This window comes from Apteryx mantelli, chromosome 2, assembly GCF_036417845.1.
Source record: "Apteryx mantelli isolate bAptMan1 chromosome 2, bAptMan1.hap1, whole genome shotgun sequence".
Lineage (NCBI taxonomy): Eukaryota > Metazoa > Chordata > Aves > Apterygiformes > Apterygidae > Apteryx > Apteryx mantelli.
This window is the reverse complement of record NC_089979.1, coordinates 170,125,437-170,143,641: the sequence shown is the minus strand read 5'-3', so window position 1 is coordinate 170,143,641 and position 18,205 is coordinate 170,125,437. Positions and strand designations below refer to the sequence as shown.

The 18,205-nt window shown below is 53.1% G+C and overlaps 1 protein-coding gene across 1 annotated transcript in view; it reads right to left on the bottom strand.

The window, feature by feature from the left end:
• WNT9A (Wnt family member 9A) overlaps nucleotides 1-14,625 on the bottom strand; it is a 55,543-nt gene extending 40,918 nt beyond the window's left edge. The window contains exon 1 of the mRNA XM_067292552.1: nucleotides 14,500-14,625. Within this exon, the coding sequence (XP_067148653.1) occupies nucleotides 14,500-14,594 (95 nt within the window). The 5' untranslated portion in view covers nucleotides 14,595-14,625. The remainder of the gene's footprint in view (nucleotides 1-14,499) is intronic.
• Nucleotides 14,626-18,205: the final 3,580 nt, after the last annotated feature.

Sequence of the window (18,205 nt, the reverse complement as noted above, 5' to 3'; positions counted from 1 at the left end):
CCCCAAACAAATTTGCACCTAGGTGAAACATCTCCTCTAAGCAAGACCTTAGTGTCTTCTCAGAAATTAGAAGCTTACTGCTTATGCAAAGGGATGTGTGCCTAGTAGTCCTGCTCTTTTCAGTACTGCCCAGAGCAATTGCCTCCAGGAGATCTTGAGAGAAGACACTAAAGATGAGGTTAAGGGTCTCACGTTTTAAAGGAGAAAAACAGGACTGTACTGAGATAGTACAACAGAGCACTCATGTCTGAAACCAGGCCACTCCACCAACATCTTGTGCTGCTGAATTCATTAGGGCTTGCCACCAAAACTGGGGAGGCAGAAATATTGGCCCAAGTAATTAAAAACCTAAAGCCTAAGGATGCAAGTTGTTTATGGGAGTGATTCCCCCCACACACACCCTCCCGCCAAACTGGTAGACAATACTTTGAGTATTCTTTTTCTGAGCAAGAGATTTGCATCAGTGCTTAGGAAGTTTAGCCAGAGAAACCAAAGTTGATGCATAAGTACATCAAATATCCATATCATCAATATTGATACCTACGTCACGATCAACCCTGAAGATGGCAGAAGACTGAAGAGCAACAGCGAGTCTTCAACCATGCACATATTGCTACAGAGAAAGGAAAAGGAGAGTTCCTCATTTCTGCTGGCATAAGGATAAGATGAAATCGGCTTAGGGGTCAGCCAAAGAAATTTCCATCATCCATTAGAGCAAAACTTCACTGCCAGGAAGAGAGGCACTGGTGCAAGTGGCCTGACTCAGTGGAGCATCCTTCATCAAGTCTTTGAAAGGTTGTGCAGAGGGTGGGAAAGTGTCTGCCAGGAATTGTTCAAATACATGCAAATAGGGGCCTTTCCAGACCCATTTGATGATTCAGTTGCAGCAGACTGTTGCGTCCTTTCACCTCTGCTCCACAGATAAAACCCAACAGACCCAGAGCATCTCTGCACCCCTGATTAAAATGGAAGTGCTCGCAGTTTTGGGGAGCCTCTCCTCCAGCTTCCTTGAGGCCCCCAAGGGAGTCACAGGCTTTGCACAGCTGCACAGCAGGTCCTTCCACAGCTTCACACCATGCAGAGCCACCTCGCAGACTTGGCATGGGGAGCCAGCAGTGCCCCCCCTTGCTTGTTTATGATGCCCAGTCCCTCCTCCACAGCATGCCAGGGGACTCTTCAGGCAAGCCATGAAAAACCCAGAGCTAATGAAACTGAAGGATGCCAACACGTGTTTGAGTCGCAGGGTTTAACTCTTTGTCCCTCTGCCACCTTCACCGTGGCAGAGCAAAGCTGTGCCAGGTAACCACCTCCTCCCCAGCCCCTCAGGGGCAGATAAATTTGGGCCCAGAGCAGCAAATCAGCAGTTTCAAGCTGGAGTCCAAGGATGGAGATGGTTTTAAATCAGTTAACAAGCTGCAGCAAGAGGGTCTCAGCTCACCTTCCGTTAAAGAGTTAAATTGCTGGAATAAGAGGGTGCACATGCTATCAGTGAGGTACTCCCATTTGACTCCAGGGGTTAAAGACACCAAAGAAAACTGATGTGTGACTCACCACTTTATACTTTTAAGTGAAAAAGCAAGCAGCTTGGTTTAAAGAATTAAAAAAAGCAAGATTTGAAAAAGAAAATGCAGAGTGAAAGAGCTAGACAAAGGAGAGCAAGCACCTCCAAAACAGTCCAGCTGGACAATTTTAAGCACTGAATCAGCAGATGCAGGAGTCCTTTGCAGGCGCTGGCTCACACATCAGCCTAGGTAATCTGTTCGCAGCTTTATATCTGAGGTTGACTATATTAGCCATCTGTAAGGGGACACTCAAGCAACACTAACTGGAATGAACTGAGCACAGGAATGCAAAGTGGGTTGGTTAAACCACATTAATTTTGAAGGAGTGCCTCCACGCAGGGCTCTAAAGTGCTCTTAATTCAGTTTAGGCTGATTTGCTCTGAAATCAAGTATGTTAAAGTGAATTAAGGCTCTTTAATCCTGAAGGACAACGCTTCCACCCGGGCTAGTTAAGAGTAATTGAACTAATCCACTTTAAAAGTCAGTTCAGATTAGTTGTGCTAAGTGGCTGTGCAGATGAGGCCTAGGAGCACAGAGACTGTCTCTAGCACGCAATAATCACATCAGTCTGCCTCGAGGGCTGCTTTGGGGGACAGCTAGGGCAGGGCTGTTTTGCTATAGCGTGGCTGGGAGTGGTCCAAGACATTAAAATAAGAATACCGTAATAGAAATGTCTACTTGTGCTTGACAGGTGCCATCTGGTTGCAACCAAAGGCATTTTCCAAGTGTGTTTTCTCTGGACTGTATGCTGGGCATGGCCAAGGGGAAGCCGTTTCACATGCAGCTCCAAGACCAGGGTTGTCCCAGGTGCTGGTCCAAAACACTGGTACCATCTCTCAACTAGGCCGTGCCTGAAGCTCACCACCCCTCACTCCAGCAAGGTCACAGGAGTCCCCAGGTCTTCACCCCCATATAGACATCAGGGCATATTTTACAGGCTCAGCTGAGGACTGAACAGGCTATTTCTACCATATACCACTATACTATTTGGTACCATCACTTCCACCTCAGCAAGTTCCCAGGGTGTTGCACTTAGCTGGTCGCTGCCGTTCCCACTGGTTTCCACTCCAGCTTTTCCACGGGTCCCTCCTGGCTGGAGCAAAACCAGAATTTCCCACAGAAATAGGGAAGGGAAGCTAAGAAGGGACACAAGAGGCACTTAGATGGCTAACAACCCCCCTAAACCCTATCTCACCCCAATTTCTACTGCTGATACCCTTCCCTTTGACATCCCCCCTAGACCCAGGCAGTAGCATGGAGCAGGCTCCGCATGGGTTTTGCCTTTCTAGGAAAGCGCTGAGCCCCTCAGCATTTGATCCAAGCTGGTTCTTTCCCAGCTAAGAATAATCCACCCAGCTGCTGTTTGATTTACACATTACCATGGATGCATAGTGTTTTTTAATCGGCTAGGTATACGGGGGGAGAGGGAGCAAGTCTGCGTGTGTTCGTTCCAGTTAATGTTTCCTGTGCGGTTGAGGCCGTTATGCTTACAGGTATGTTTATTTCACTACTTTAGCAAACCAGCAGACTTTTTAATGGAACTGTTGATGTTTTTCCTGGCTGATCCTCCTGGATGGGCCAGGCAGTGTACAGATGAAGTTCATTCCTAGCTCCAGCCTGAAACTACTATTCTCCTCCTGGGACCGCAGGGAATTGAAGGTTTCCATTGCACTGGTCAGGTTTCTTCCTTTGCCAGCCTTCAAGTTTTAGTTAGATACACAAACAGAGGATCTGAGGCAGCTGACAGTAGCAAGAGCAATGCTTGCCTGGTGCTTTATGCAAGGGCACCAACCACTGAAAAGGCAGCCATGCACCTCCCAGCAAGGCTCTGGAGAAGGATTAGTGGGTGCAACGCTGCACCCCTAAAATGCAACCTTGCCTCCAAGGTATGCTTTGCAGGCAAGTCTTGCAGGTTAAAGCTAGGGGAAGGGAAGGTTTCCTGCTTTGCTAGCATTTCAGAGATCACTAAGCAATCAACAAATCACACTTTTTCAGCACCCTGATATTGCTGCAACAGGAACAGTCAATTCCTGTGTAATCAGAGCACTCTGCTCTATCACCCCAAGAGAAGGCACCATTGCTGATCTGTCTGAGTCCAGCATCCCTGGGAGCAGCTCACCAGCCTTGTACCACACTCCAACACCTCAGCCAGCCCCTAGGCAGATCAGGGTCCACCATCCACCTGAGGTGCTCCCCTGTCTACAGCAAAGTCCAAGAGAGAGGGTCTAATCCCCCACCAGCTGCTATGGGACACCAGCATTTCACTATGTCACCACATACAAGGGCCACCAAATCTGGCACAGTCCTAAACTCAATAAGTCAGATAGCCAAGCCTTCAAGCTCTGGCTTTCATGCTTTCCATGAACCTCACCGCAGCTCCAGCAAGTGCCTCAGCAGGATGCAGCAGTGAAGGACACTCCTCTTACCCTGGTGCATCCTCAAGGTGGCATCTGAGATAGCCCACAGGGAACTCAAGTCCACGCCCTAGGGAGGGCTAGGGACTGAGCTCTCCAAAGACAAAATGCAGTTAATTTGAAGGCATCTCCACCACATCAAGTGATATTTGTTCCTGCTCAGCTGGAGATTCCTCTTCTTGATCTCAGGAGACAGATGCAAGATGAGGGTCAGCCCCACTTCCATCCAAATGCCAGCTCTTTGGCCCAGTGTCTGTCCTGCACCACAGGTCTCTGCCTATAAGACATTTTCATCAGCTCTTGCTACAAAATTCAGCATGGATACTCTGACTTCAAATAGACAAATGGGATAGCCATGTAACAGCAGCAGCAGGGACTGTTCAAAGCCTTGTTTAGTCCCACTCTCCCAAGAAAAGCTCTTCAGCTTCTGTCCTCTTTTCAAACTCATGCTAAGCTTCTAGATTTCCACAGCCAATGTGGGACAAGCCAGAAGATAGAAATAGTCACCAAGGATGCAACACAGTTGAGCTAATGAGCCAAAGGAAGCACTGGATCTTTGGTTAGACTTGTAATTCAGCTCAAGTGGCTGTTTCACCTCTAGCCTGTCAGATTAGCTTGCTAACCACAGACTGGGAAATAACTCCCTGCTAGCTCCCAGCAGGAGATTTATCTTTGGCAGGGGCTTAAAACATCCCTGCCCCCCTCACCTTTGATTACAGAGAGGCCCTGGGATGTAGAAAGAGCTGTGCTATTAGCTTGCCAGGTATTTGGAGCTCTCACCTTTCACTGGAAGAGGATTAGTGCTAGGAAAGAATTTTGTCAAGATTAAGCAAAACAAGTCAGGTCTTTTAAATAAAGTATCAGTTCTGGTGGACTGTCCCCAGAGGGGTTCTGGGCTCGGGGATAGGGTTTCTTGTCAGAGATGGGCAGCCCAGGAAAGCTGTGGCACAGTGATGCTTGCAGCAGAGCAGCAAGTGAACTCCACAGCTGCATCACTTGGCTGGGCAAGGCTGCTCCCCATATGGAGCTTGACTGAACCCGTTGATTGCTCTGGGAGGGGTCTCTTTAGTCAACTCACATGAAGCTGGCCCAGGATTTGGATCCTCATCCTAAACCCAGTTACTCCTCTCTTCCATGCACCCAATCCATTAGCTGCCTTAGCTCCCAGGTGAATTCTGCACTCTGAGCTGAACTTGGCTTCCAGACATTCAGATGCACATTCATTTCATAGCTCACATCTGAGCCAGACCAAAGCTGATCCCACAAACAAGGAGAAGCCTAGCTCTGCGGGCAGTGCTGCTGCAAGAGGCAGGGGACATGTGGTGCTGTGACATACTACAGTAGTGAAGATGCTCTCATACCTGAGGAAGGACACCAGCTTAGTCACCTTCAGGATGTCATGAAGGAGGTATCCAGGCCTCCCCCTTCCCAGGCGGGTTGGGATACTTTTGCTTGAGGCTAGATAGCAGTAGACTATAAGGAAGCTGAGAAACACCAAGACACATTGGCCCTCAACTCAGATACAAGCTAGACTAAACTCAGGTGATTGGCGGCACATCTTTGCTCACTTGAGTATCTTGCAATGTCTTCTGCTGTCTCCTCCCAAACTTCCCAATGCTGAAAGGCACTGCCTCAAAGAGGACTAGCATCCAGAAGAGATCTGACTGATATTTCCTACTTTTCAGGACATGTAGGGCTTTCTAACCCTGTTTTCTAGGATCGCCACCCACAAACACCTGCCATCTGAAGTTGCCAAGGTGAGGCAACTCCATAGTCTTTTGGGTGTTGAAACAGTGCTACTCAGCTATGCCTGAAGCTGAACTTAGACTGCATTTTACCATGGTGATCAATACAAGTACCTCATTTTGGATCAGTGTTAAGACCTCCAGCAGCTTACTGCAGGCAAGGCATGTTTTGGGGGTCTGCTCTGCCCAGTCCTAACACTGAAGCTCTCCACTTCACATGAAGGAAGGGCAGGCATCTTCTGGCCTGCAGGAAGTTTGCCAGATCACTTCCCAGATGGCTTTCAGGGCAAGTCCTGCTTAATTTAAACATCCAAAGGACAAGGCTATTTGACAATTTTTTTAATTAAGCTCAGATATTCATATGGACATGTCAGTACTTCATCCTAGGTGATCACATGTTGCTCCACAACAGAAGAAACTACCTCCCACTGTGTACAGTGACCAATTAGTGACCCACTTAAGTGGGTCCCACTTAAGTGACCAATTATGTAACTTCAATCTCTGGACCACTCAAAACACTTACCCTAAAACAAGCAAACTATAGCTGCAAATGTGACACTTGTCCATCCAGTGCAAGGCAGATGGAGAAGAGACAGGGCAAATGAGGGTTTTTTCCCTAAACCTCATAAGCATCTGGCTCTGATTAACTGCTACTTCTAATGACCTAGGCCAAATGGATCTGCTCATAAAATTCATGCTCGGTGCTTGACATCCCATTGACATGAACTGCATGCACCATGCTACCTTCCAAGCCAGCACAGACTCAAAACATTAATGTCAGATACTGTGAGCTTGCATGTTCTACAGTAGACATATAGAAGATCTATGTTATGTTGCTCGAAACAGACAAGTTCAGGATTAACCTGTTATTTCCCCTTTCCCCAAAAGAAATCCCCCCAGCAATTGAATCTGCAAAAAAATTCACCCAGTTCCCAGAAGAATGATTTAATATCACAAGCAGACACAAAGACCACATAATACATACAGGAACCATTTGATTCATTTCACATAGTTCTTTGCAACAGCTAAGGGGAAAAAAAGAAAATCAGAATAGGTTTTTCTATCAGCTAAAGCAAATCCCTGAAGCTTAACTGCTGTGTTTATCCATGTAGTCAAGAAATACTCTGTTCCACTTAGCACAAAGCAAACATGCATTACAATAAAACGTAAAGCTTACCAAGTTGATAAACTTCATAAGTGTATTTTATGACAGTATCTTGAGAGATAAGACTCATTAGCACTTACAGCCATGATCTGAGGAAACCTTGAAAAGTACAGTTAAAAACAGGAGGAAAAAAGGAAAAACTTGAGACTAGACCTCAGAGAACAGCTTCTAAAGGGTTAACCCTTTCCATCCAGCATCACAATTTCCTGCTACTCAACTTGATCTGAGTTGGGTCCAGTAAATTAGGAGAACATATCACACCCAGGCTACCTGTGTTGGTCCAAGATCTGCAGCACTAGTCTCCCTGCTGCTGCATCCTGCGCAAGGGACAGTAGCTCTCCATCCATGTTTTCACAGTATCACTAACAAGCAGGCAGCTGGTCCCTTTGCTTATTAGGGCTTCTCAGACTGAGAAACCAATTGCATTAACATGCTACAAGCCACTAGAGAGTTTGTCTGGCTGTACAGAGAGAGAGGCTGCTTAGTTATGGAGAGAAGCCAGAAGCTCAGCATGGCTGCAGCCAGCAGAACCAGGCACACGAGACTTCTTGGATTGCTTCAAAAAACATATGCTCTCAAGGAAGCTCTGGGAAACTAGCAGGTTACCATCTGGCTACTCAGAAAATTTGGGGTGAAGGAGTGTATATCTAGTGTATACTTTACTGTGCACTAATTGCCATGCCACCCAAGAGTGCCATCTCTAGAAGGTAGCTGTAGTGTCTATGGTTAAGACCAAATTGGCCAAGGGAGCCTTCATATCTAGCAGATCAAGATAGTTTTAATGTATTGGGCTCCCTCCCCCCAAGTTCCTCAAACATCAAGATAGGACTTGTCCTATTTGTATTCTATAGACCTCAATGATCAGACATTTAACCCAATTTTTGAAGGTGCCACACTGCAGCTCACAGCTTCCTCCACAGGGATATTCCAATCTAGAGTCTCTTCAGCCATCTCTGGAAAGCTTCAAAGCCCCCACCCAGGCTAAGTTCCCCTGCTTGATTAACAGCCAGGCACAGGGATGCAAGCAGGAGACAGGGGAAGCAAGTCTGGCTTGTACCTCTTCTGAGCTGAGCTTCCTAGGTCCCACCACCTCTGCACAGCAGACCCTGTGGGTGCTCAGCCACTCAGCACTGGAATTACTGGTGATGCTCATTAGGTCACTACCTCCTCCTTTAAATATCAGGACTTCACCAGGAAAAAGTGAAATTTCACTCAGTCTTCTCCAAGAGGCAAGCGCACCACAAAGTCTACCAGCACAGTGGATTAAGCAGACAGGGAAAGCCAAGACTGACAAAACCCAGTCTAGTTGGAAAGATTTAAACTAAGGAGCATCAAGGTGGCTTCATTTGGTCCTTTCAGACCTTTTACTCAACTGTCCCCCTTCCCAATCCTACAGTCTAATTCAATTACTGACCACTGAATAAGTCTTAAGGCTATTCTCATTACCCTGTGATAAAGCACAAGGCCTTTAATTATTAAACACCCATGGCCTTTCTGTGTTGGGGTTGTGGGGCTGGACTCCCTTTTACTGTTGCTAGCAGCTTCCAGAAAGCAAGTTAATCATTGACCAGGCCTTTCACCAGGAAACTAGAGTCCTACAGATTTCTGGCCTCTAGTTCTGCATCACCAGTTGCACTACAGAAAGCCTCTTGCCTCCTCCTGTTTTTCCAGATATGCAATTAGTATTTTTATAACCAGTTATCTTCTCCTCCAGGAATCACCTGTACCACAGGGGCTCCGACCAAAAAACCCAGGCACATTTGAATGCAGAGGGCTGCACAATACACACACCATTGACAAGTTCTGCATTATGAGAGATGGATGTCACGGCCATTTCCAGATAAGGGAAACTGAGGCATGCAGCAGTTGTGACAAGAAGCCAGGACATGAATCTAAGCCATACTAATCCCTGTCTGAATAGAGTTTGACACTGTTCCTTGAGCACACTGCAGGCAGAGGGAGCTTTTGGGTACCGCCCAGGCCAATTTGGGACAGTTCCAGGTCCCCAGGGCTGATGACGCAGCTCTGGTAGACCTTTGCTGTGTGCACAAAGCTAGCTGTTTTTTCAAGTGCTCCTGGGGTTCTTCACCACCTTCGTGGCACTTCATCCATCACTTCCAGCACTGCCTCCAAGCATCTACAAAGCAAATGCTTCTGTACATGGGGTTTCCTTTACAAAGGAATGGAAGTTGCTTTGAGTTCACCCAGAGAGGCCAGTGTTGGGAGAGAAGCCAGTTGAGACTCAGACTGATTAGTCTATGTGACAATTCACCCAGTTTGGAAAGAGCAGAGAAACAGCCCATCCTTTATATTCCCAAAAAAATCATCACCTTAAATGAGCATCAGGCTCCAGAGAAGCAGACAAGCCTCATGCACCAGGGTGGGATGTCCAAGCTGCCCTTCCAGCCCCAGGAGCTGCCTTCTGCCTCTGCTCCAGCTGCGCTCGCCTGCACACAGCATTCTTCCCTCACCACCCGAGCCCAGGTTTTGTTTTTTGGTCGCGCCGAAAACCAGCTGCTACGTCTCAACGCACGCCAGGGGCAGCCAGCGTGTTTGGAAAGCTAACACACTGTGGCCTGGCGGCACAACAGCTCCCGAGAAGTTCACACGCAGCAGGTCTGGAGCTGGAGCTCGAGTGTGTGGCCCCACACTACCATCAAGTGACAGGTAGGGAAATGCTTGATAGGCAACAGCCACGCTTGCATCTCACATATCCACAGGCTGCTGCAACTGGAAAACAAGACATGCCAGCACCAACAGGTTTGCTTTTATTGGAGACAGCCTTCAAGCCAATGCCACACGCTTGCAGCAACAGTTTGGGACCTCTTGCTAACTCTGAGCCTGCTGAAGGAGTTGTGACCATCAGGGTGGTCACTCAACCCCAACCCTTGAATATCCACTAGTCTAGTATTCACAGGTCTTTTCAGAGTGATTTCAGCAGAATCAAGCCCTGAACTAGCATGCATGCAGCATTTCTACCCTAGCAGCACCTAAAGCATCGCCGGGGTACCTACTCCGCACCTGCCATCGGGAACAAAAACATATTACACTTCCCACACCAAATAACCCACTGTGCAGTAGCAGCCCTGCTCTCGGTAGCCGTGTTGGTAAATTAGGGCAAGCTATGCTTCCCCTCCCTCCCTCTCCCCCACGCAAGCATTTAAGGGCTCCCGCTGCCTGCGTGCAGGGTGCGGATCAGTTACATTTATGAAGAACATTGCAATCTGTCAATATAAACACTATGTAAGCATGAGCCACTTGTAACATTACTACCGGGGCTTGACAAGTGTTTGCAGATCTGCCCCCTCCACTCGAGCTCCTTCTGCTGCGGGAGGAAAGGAGAATAAACTGCGAGCTGCAGGGACTCGCACTTCTCCCAACCGAAAAGCATGGTGGAACTGCATCAAAACAGAGTCAGTCTGTAAATCAGAACACCCAGAAAGAAATAAGTTGAGGGGGTTTTGATCTGTGGCCTTGGCAGGTTGCAACCTCTGAGGTAGACCAGGAAAGCAGCAAGCTCCTAAAGGCCAGCTCTCCTTCCTGTTCACCCCGGGGGGGGGACACACACAGCAGGACTGAAGTTAACCAAACTGTCATCCCCAGCACAGCTAATCTTGACATCAGCCACCTCTGCAGCCCAGCAGTGCAAGGCCCAACACAATTCCCAGGCACCGTTACGGTATTTCCAGCAGCCGCAGTTGTAAGAGGAAAGGGAGGGAGGCAGGGGAACCCACACCCAAAGCTTGCAAGACACCAGAGCAGCAAAAAGCGGAGGAAAGTGAAATGCAATGCTTTCTCTGGGATCCCAGCAGGCTAGGGCTGCTCCAAGCTATCCTCATCCACCAGTCGTAATATGGCGCAAACTAGTTTTAAGACAGCACAGCTGCAGAGGAGATGCCTGAACATAAAAGCAGACTGACTCCTGGAGCAGCAAGTGCATCTCAGCTAGCCAGGCTCGGCTGATGCTTCTCTCAGAGCAATGCTTCCCCCTCTGGTATTGACTCAACCAGCACCAGCATCACAAATACTCCTACCCTAAAACATGCCCTTATCCTTCAGGCAGCCCCTGGGAAGCTGCTGGGTGACCTGGACCCTGCAGCAGCCCATTAAGTCCTGCTCCAGTTTCGCCAGCCTCCTGTCTCCTCTATAACAGGAAGCCTTGCCCAATATCAGGCAACTCTTAGGAGATGCTACATCACAACATCCCCCAAGCCAGCCTCTTCCAGCTGCTTTTCATTAAGCAGGGCTAATGATCCCCTTCTGAGCAGCTGCCCGGGGACTCAGCTCTGCTCACCACTTGTCTGGATAAGCATCACTTCAGGTGCTGCCTTTGCCACACACCAGCTCCAGGTCAAGCCAGCAAGCACCTGCTTCTCTGTAAGAGCAGGAGAGGTGAGCAACACCCAGGGACCAGCACCAAGCCTGGAGGTGGGCTAGCAACCTCCTGCAAGTGAGGGACCAAGCCTGGCCCCCCCCCTCTGCCCCAGGAGAGTGGGGCATCACCTTCACCGCACGCTCTAAATCAGGCAGCCCAGAGGGCTATTTGTTATTTTTTGGCTGCTTGCAAACCCCTCTGAGCCGCCACCAGAGCTGAACATCCCCCACCCAGGGCCTTCCCACCCCAGCACCCACCGAGACCCCGCTCCAGCCTCCCCTCCCGCTCACCCGCTGCCCCAGGGGGGCAGCCCCAGACATAACTACATGCTGACACAATCTCGTTATCATGTAACCGTGCCCCGTTTCTGTCCCCACGCACTAATTCCCAGGCAGGCCACACATTTGGAAACACCAGATTCTTTCCCCGAAATAAGACATGGGGGAGAGGAGGGGGAAGGGATCGCCCACAGCTGTCCCTATCCCCCAGCAGAGCAGGGCAGCTAAGCAGGAGCTGCAGCATGACATCTGTTTTAAACACGGCCCCCACTGATCTCTGCTCCCCCCCCCACCCCAACAGGGACAGGAGCCCACGGAGCAGAGGGTCTGAGGCCACTGAGGGGTGTCACAACACGAGCTCCTTGGACCTGGAAGGATCATCCCTTCTCCCTGCCTGGCAGGGACATCTCATCAGCTGAGCTGGCTTCAGCACAGTCCCCAAGCCCAGGGTGATGCATCCAGGCTTTTTCCCCCTCCTCTGCTATAGCTAAGCCAAAGTCCCCAATTCCCTTTCAAGATTAGGGATGATCATTACACTAGAATAAACTGAGGTCATTCCTCACCTGGATTAAATCCCCCATGCATGCAGCTACATCCATATGGGAAGCAGTGCAATGAGGGGCTAACACCAGCCACTGTAGGGCAGCTGCAGAGGTATTAAGAGCCCTGCAGGAGCACAGATTGGGGAAGCAGCCTGCCACTTTCCTCATCAGTGATGCAGAAGCCTGCCGCAAGGAGCAGCTCACCTCTTCCACACACGCTTGTTGGATCACATCTCACCAGGGATTAGCAACAACCCTGCACATCAGCTCCGAACTTTCTCCAGTGTCCCCAGCAGCTCAGCAAGTGCGATCACTGGTTTAGGCCTCTTAGAAGAGCAATGAGGAGATTAGTAGCAGATGCTGAGCCTTTGCTGGGGCTCGATCCAAATGGAAAGATGCTTAACATAAGCAAACTTCACTGTGCTCCACAGGGCTGGGATACACATCTGGCAGGGTCTCCTCTCCCCTCCTCAGACAGGGAGCTTCAAATCAGGGTGAGAAGAGCAGCAGCTGCCCTGAGAGTCTTGAGGTAGGGAATAACCCAAAATGGTCAGGACACCAGACCTGACAGCACCCTTCCCTTGACTCGAGACACTCTCTGAAGTTGCTAAAATCTACATCAGCCACATGAGGCCAGAACAGAAATCCCCAAAGCAGGTAACCAGAATGAGTTACCTGCTGCATTACAGCTGCTACCAGCACCACATAGAGTTAAAGCCAAGTCCTCACAAGCCCCATCAGTCTAAAGGCACAGTACAAGCAGCCGGTGCCTGCGGTCTCCGGCAGACCCACAGACAAGAGGCTCAGCACTACACTCTGTGCACTGCACTGGGAGATGAGGGTTTTTTTTCCCCCCCCTAAAAGCCTTCACACACAGGACTGATGCTGTTCCCTCACAAAACCAGCCTCGGGAGCAGGAAGCTAAACGGTTCTCAAGTTGGAAACAGAAGATGCAAGTAGCACTGTTTGGAAAGCTTTGCCAGACCACAGGCAAATGGACAAGCCTCAACACCAGGATTTGTTTTACTGGAAAGAAGGGAGTTGGGGGGGAAGATCAAGTCTGGTAAAGCTTTCCCTGCGGCTGGTCCAGTGGCTCCTACCAGTGGTCACAACATAACATCCTAAACAGGACCAAGAGTTATCACTGGTCCAGTAAACTTTGAGAAACACGATGATCGGGTGCTCGCATCCTCCCCACCTCACCCCATGAGCCGATCCCATTCCAGGCAGGTCTTTTAAAGAGAAGGAGCCAAAGCATCCCTTATAGACACCCCGGAGAGACCAAATCAAACCACACCAGCATGTGCAGGTTGAGCCCCAGCATCGCAGGCTGAGCTCCTGCCAAGCCGCTCACCTTGGCGTGGGAAAGGGGGGGCTTCAACCCGGACTGATTTGGGGAAAAGGAGGGAAAAATGCACGAGGGAAAGAGGATTCATGCGGGAGAACGGGCTCAGGGTGGAAGAATGGATTTTAGCCAGGGAAAAGGGAATTTTAGGGGGGGATAAGCAGCGCAGGGGGAGGCGGGCGCGGGCTGCCCGTCCACCTGCGCGGCGCCGGCGGCGGCCCGGGCTGGCGGCGCCCCCTGCCGGCCGCACCGCGACACCGCGGCCGCCCCGCGCAGGTGAGCGGCGCCGCCGCCGCCGCAGCCGGACGGGACGGGACGGACGGGACGCGCCGGGGATGCCGCGGCCGCCCCGAGGCTGCTGGGCACCCCCTCGCCCCGAGCAGCTTTTGCCCGAAAGTCGGGGCTGCGGGACGGGGTCACTGTGCAAGCCAAAATCCCCCCCCGCTTCCTATTGAAAAAACTCACATTTGAGACTGCTGGCAAGCACCTGGTTTGGGAAGGTGGGAAAGCATGAAGTCGGCAGGCAGCTAAATCATCATGGGGAGAAGGAGACAGGCTTCCCCCCCCCCCCATGCTGGTCGGGGGGTTTCCAGCACAAGTGCACCTGGAGCCGAGCTCCCCAGCCACCACGCTGCCACCAGGGGAGAAGGGGGCTTGGAGAGGGCAGGCTGCAAAACTTTCCCAAAGCAGGGCAATTGCTCGTGCAGGCAGCGACCTGCAGCTCGCAGGCGGCCGGTGAGCGGTGACAGCCCGGCAGCGCTCCCCGGGGACGGACTGGAGTTGCGCGACCGCCGGCAGCAGGAGACCGCCGCGGAGCCGGGGCTGCCCGCTCCGCGCACCACTGCCGGCGGCGAGCGCTCCGGCTGGTCCAGCCTCCTCCTGCCTCCAAACCCTCCCCGCATCCCGCCGCCGGTGCGGGGCAGCATCTGCCCCTCGGCGCGGGGCAGAAGCAGAAAGCCGCTGCGCACCCTGCGGTGCGGGTGCAAAATAAAATAAAACAAAATAAAGCAGCGGGGCGGTGCAAAGGCGAGCCCCGGCGCCGGCTGCAGGGAGCCGGGGGGGGGGGCACCTACCCGAAGTAGGCGGCGGAGGGCCGCGGGGCGCAGGCGAGCAGCCCTAGGAGCGCGCAGGAGGAGAGCCATCCCAGCAGGACGTGTCCATCCAGCATCTTGCAGCGGCGCCGGCGCTGCTCATCTCGTTCCCCCGCCGCGCCCGCTGCGGTCCCGCCGCCCGCGCCGCCTCTTATAGCGCGGCCGGCGGCGAGCGCCCGGCCGGCGGGGGCGGGGCCGAGCCCGGAGGGGCGGGGCCGAGCCCGGGGCCGGCGGCGGGGCGGGGCGGTGGGCGGCGAGGCCACGCCCCCCCGGGAGGCGGGCGTGCGGTGCGGGGGGAGCGGAGCGGAGCGGGAGCAACGGGGAGGGGGTGGGGGGAAGCCGCGCTGGGCCGGCGTGCAAGGGCTGGGCGTGCAAGGGCTGGGCGTGCTGGGACGGGCAGCCGTGCAAGGGCTGGGTGTGCAAGGGCTGGGCATGCAAGGGCTGGGTGTGCAAGGGCTGGGCGTGCAAGGGCTGGGTGTTCCAGGGCTGGGCATGCTGGGACGGGCAGCTGTGCAAGGGTTGGATGTGCCGGGGTAGGGGGGAAACGGCTGTGCAAGGGCTGGATGTGCAAGGGCTGGAAGTGTTGGTGTGGACAGCTGTGCAAGGGTTGGGTGTGCTGGGGGGGGGCAGCCATGCAAGGGCAGGGTGAGCAAGGGCTGGACGTGCAAGGGCTGGGCAGCCGTGCAAGGACCGGGCAGCTGTGCAGAGGCTGGATGTGCAAGGCCTGGACAGCCATTCAAGGGCTGGATGTGCAAGAGCCAGGCAGCTGTGCAAAGGCTGGTTGTGCAAGGTTCAGGCAGCCATGCAAGGGCTGGGCAGTCGTGCAAGTGCTGGACGTGCCAGGGTGGACAGCTGTGCAAGGGCCAGGCAGATGTGCAAGGACCAGGCAGCCATGCAGGGGGTCGATATGTCAGGGCTGGTCAATCATGCAAGGACTGGGCAGCTGTGCAGGGGCTGGAGGTGCCAGGGGTGGACATCCATGCAAGGGCCAGACATCTGAGCAAAGGCTGGACGTGCTAAGGGCAGACATCCATGCAAAGGCCTGGACATTCATGCAAGCCCCAGACAGCCGTGCAAGATCCAGGCAACCGCGCAAGGGCCGAACAGTCCTGCAAGGGCTGGACATGCCAGGGGTGGAAAGCCATGCAGGGGCTGCATATGCCTGGGGTGAACATCTGTGCAAGAGCCAGGCAGCTGTGCAAGGGCAGGATAGTTGTGCAAGGGCTGGATGTGGCAGGGCTGGGGAGGTGTGCAAGGGCTGGATGGTTGTGCAAGACCCAGATAGCCATGCAGAGGTTGGACATGCCAGGGCTGGAGAGCCATGCAAAGACCACGCAGCTGTGCAAAGGCCGATCCTCTGCACAAGAGCTAGGTAGCGGTGCCAGTGCTGGACAGCTGTGCAAGGTTTAGGCATGCAAAGACTGGACAGCAATGCAAGAGGTGGACAGCTGTGCAAGGGCTAAGCATGGAAGAGCCAGACAGTTGTGCAAGGACTAGACAGATGTGCAAGGGCGAAGTATGCAAAGGCTAGACATGTAAAGGATGGACAGTGCTAGAAGTGCCAGATGTGCAAGGGCTGATCAGACACCCAAGGGCTGGACAGTTGTGCCAAGATCAGACACTCAAGGACTGGACAGTTGTGCAAAGGTTAGACAGTCGTGCAAGGACTCGATGTGCAAGGGCCGATCACTCGAGCAAGGGCTAGACAGTCGTGCAAGGACTCGATGAGCAAGGGCCGATCACTCGAGCAAGGGCTAGACAGTCGTGCAAGAGCTAGCTGTGCAAGAGCTGATCACTCGTGCAAGGGCGAGATGTGCAAAGGCCAGACAGCCATGCAAGGGCAACACATGCAAGTGCTGGTCTGTCGTGCAAGGACTAGAGAGTCGCGCAAAGGCTGGACAGTTGTGCAAAGGTTAGACGTGCAAGTGAGGCCCGGGGAGACCCAGGGAGACCTTGATGCATGGACAGGAGGACGAGTCCCCAGGCTGGGATTGGGCCATGCAGCCACCGGAGTGGGGAGAGCCGAAAGCAGGGCGAATAAACCTGCAGGAGGATGCAGTGTCTGCAGCGGGGACACGGTGCATGCTAACCACAGCGAGCACTGGGATAACCGTGCCAGGTTTGGGCTATATTCCTGTCTCCCGTAGTCTGGAAGCAGACTGATTCAGGATGCCCACGCATGGGGTTAGCGGGGAAAAAGATTTTGGGGGCATTTTGTCCTGCAATAGCCTCTTGGGCGGCATGGGGAGGTCAGTGAGTTTATTCTCACCAAGCACTCAGGCGTTTCCAGCACTTCCAACGCTACGCAAGCTGCTTGGGTTCTGCTTATTTTCAGAATAAGAGGGAAAAGGAAAAAAAAAAAAGCCGTTTTAAGTTCCAGGCTTGTATAAAACATCCCAGCTGAGTCGCAGACTGAACTTTGGCAAAACGGCCTCATGGAAAAGCAGCCGGGTTCGCACCACCCAGCGCTTCATGCGTGAGCTTTGGGAGCTCCCGCTGCAGCTCCGCTTTGCAAACCTCGGCTCCCCGCGCCTCCGTCCCGTAGCGGAGGGCTCAAATCCAGCGGGGTTAAACCACAGCGGGGGGGTTCATGTCCAAACTGCTTCATCAAATCTGCATGATTCTCCGGGGGCCTTGGAGCATTGCGGTCCCCTTATCTCGCCGGTTGGGGCTAGGTGGACGGTTTGAGTCATCCTTCACGCACGTCCCCGTGGAGCCGAGGTGCCCAGCTCAGGAAGGGAACTCCGGTTACGCCGGGTAACCGCGACGTAGGGAAGGAAGGTTCCCGGAAAAGCAGCGCAGCCCTTGCATTTAGTCATTTCCCCTCTGCGGGAGCAAGGTGCCGATGCCGAGGCGGCGCGCTGCGGCGAGCCACGGTTCTTTCCAACGTGGCACAGCACGTGCCGCCGACCGAAAATAGAGCCGCCGCTTCCGCTTTCGGCTGGGCCGGGGGGGAAGGGAAGCACGCGGGAGACCCTGCCCGGAGCTACGTCAGTGCAAACGGAGAGCCCCGGCGAGCGGCGCCGGCCGGCACGGACACGAGCCGTGGCGCCTCGCTCCGCTGGAGGGCCAGGAGCAGGGTGCACGGTGCTTTGTCCAAGTTGGGAAATCCGGTGTTATTCCAAAGACGTGGCTCAACCTGGCTAAAGTAGCCCAGTTGCTTGATCCAAGCTGGAGTTGCCTCCTCTCCGGCTTCACCCTCCGCTGCGGATGCTGTTTTTAGCACAACGGGACCATGCACGGGTCCCGGGCGCAGCATCCTCCCGGAGCACCTTTGCAGCTCTCCAGGGCGTTATTTCATCCAGCGGCTCCCGGGAGGCCACAAAATCCGCGTTTTTCTGCTCGGCGGCGGCGCCCTTGGCCGGCGTCCCCGGGGCCGGGCTGCCGACAGCAGAGGGCAGTGGCACATCGAGGCAGCGCCGCGCGTCCCCGGGCGAGTGCCGACCCGCTGCCGCGCGCGCTCGGCTTTTTAAGCTGTCATTTTTCACCGGGGCGTTTTGGTCCCGGGATGGCAGGCGGCACGCCGTAGCGGCCAAGCAGCTTAACGAGTTCGGCCTTTCAAGAAGCGACGGTTTCAAAGGCCCTCCGAGGCTTATCTGAATCAGGAAACAGCGCTGCTATCAGCGTGATAAGGTCTTCCCTACGGTTGAAATAAGACGCCGGGGCACGAGGCTAATGCTGGACAAGG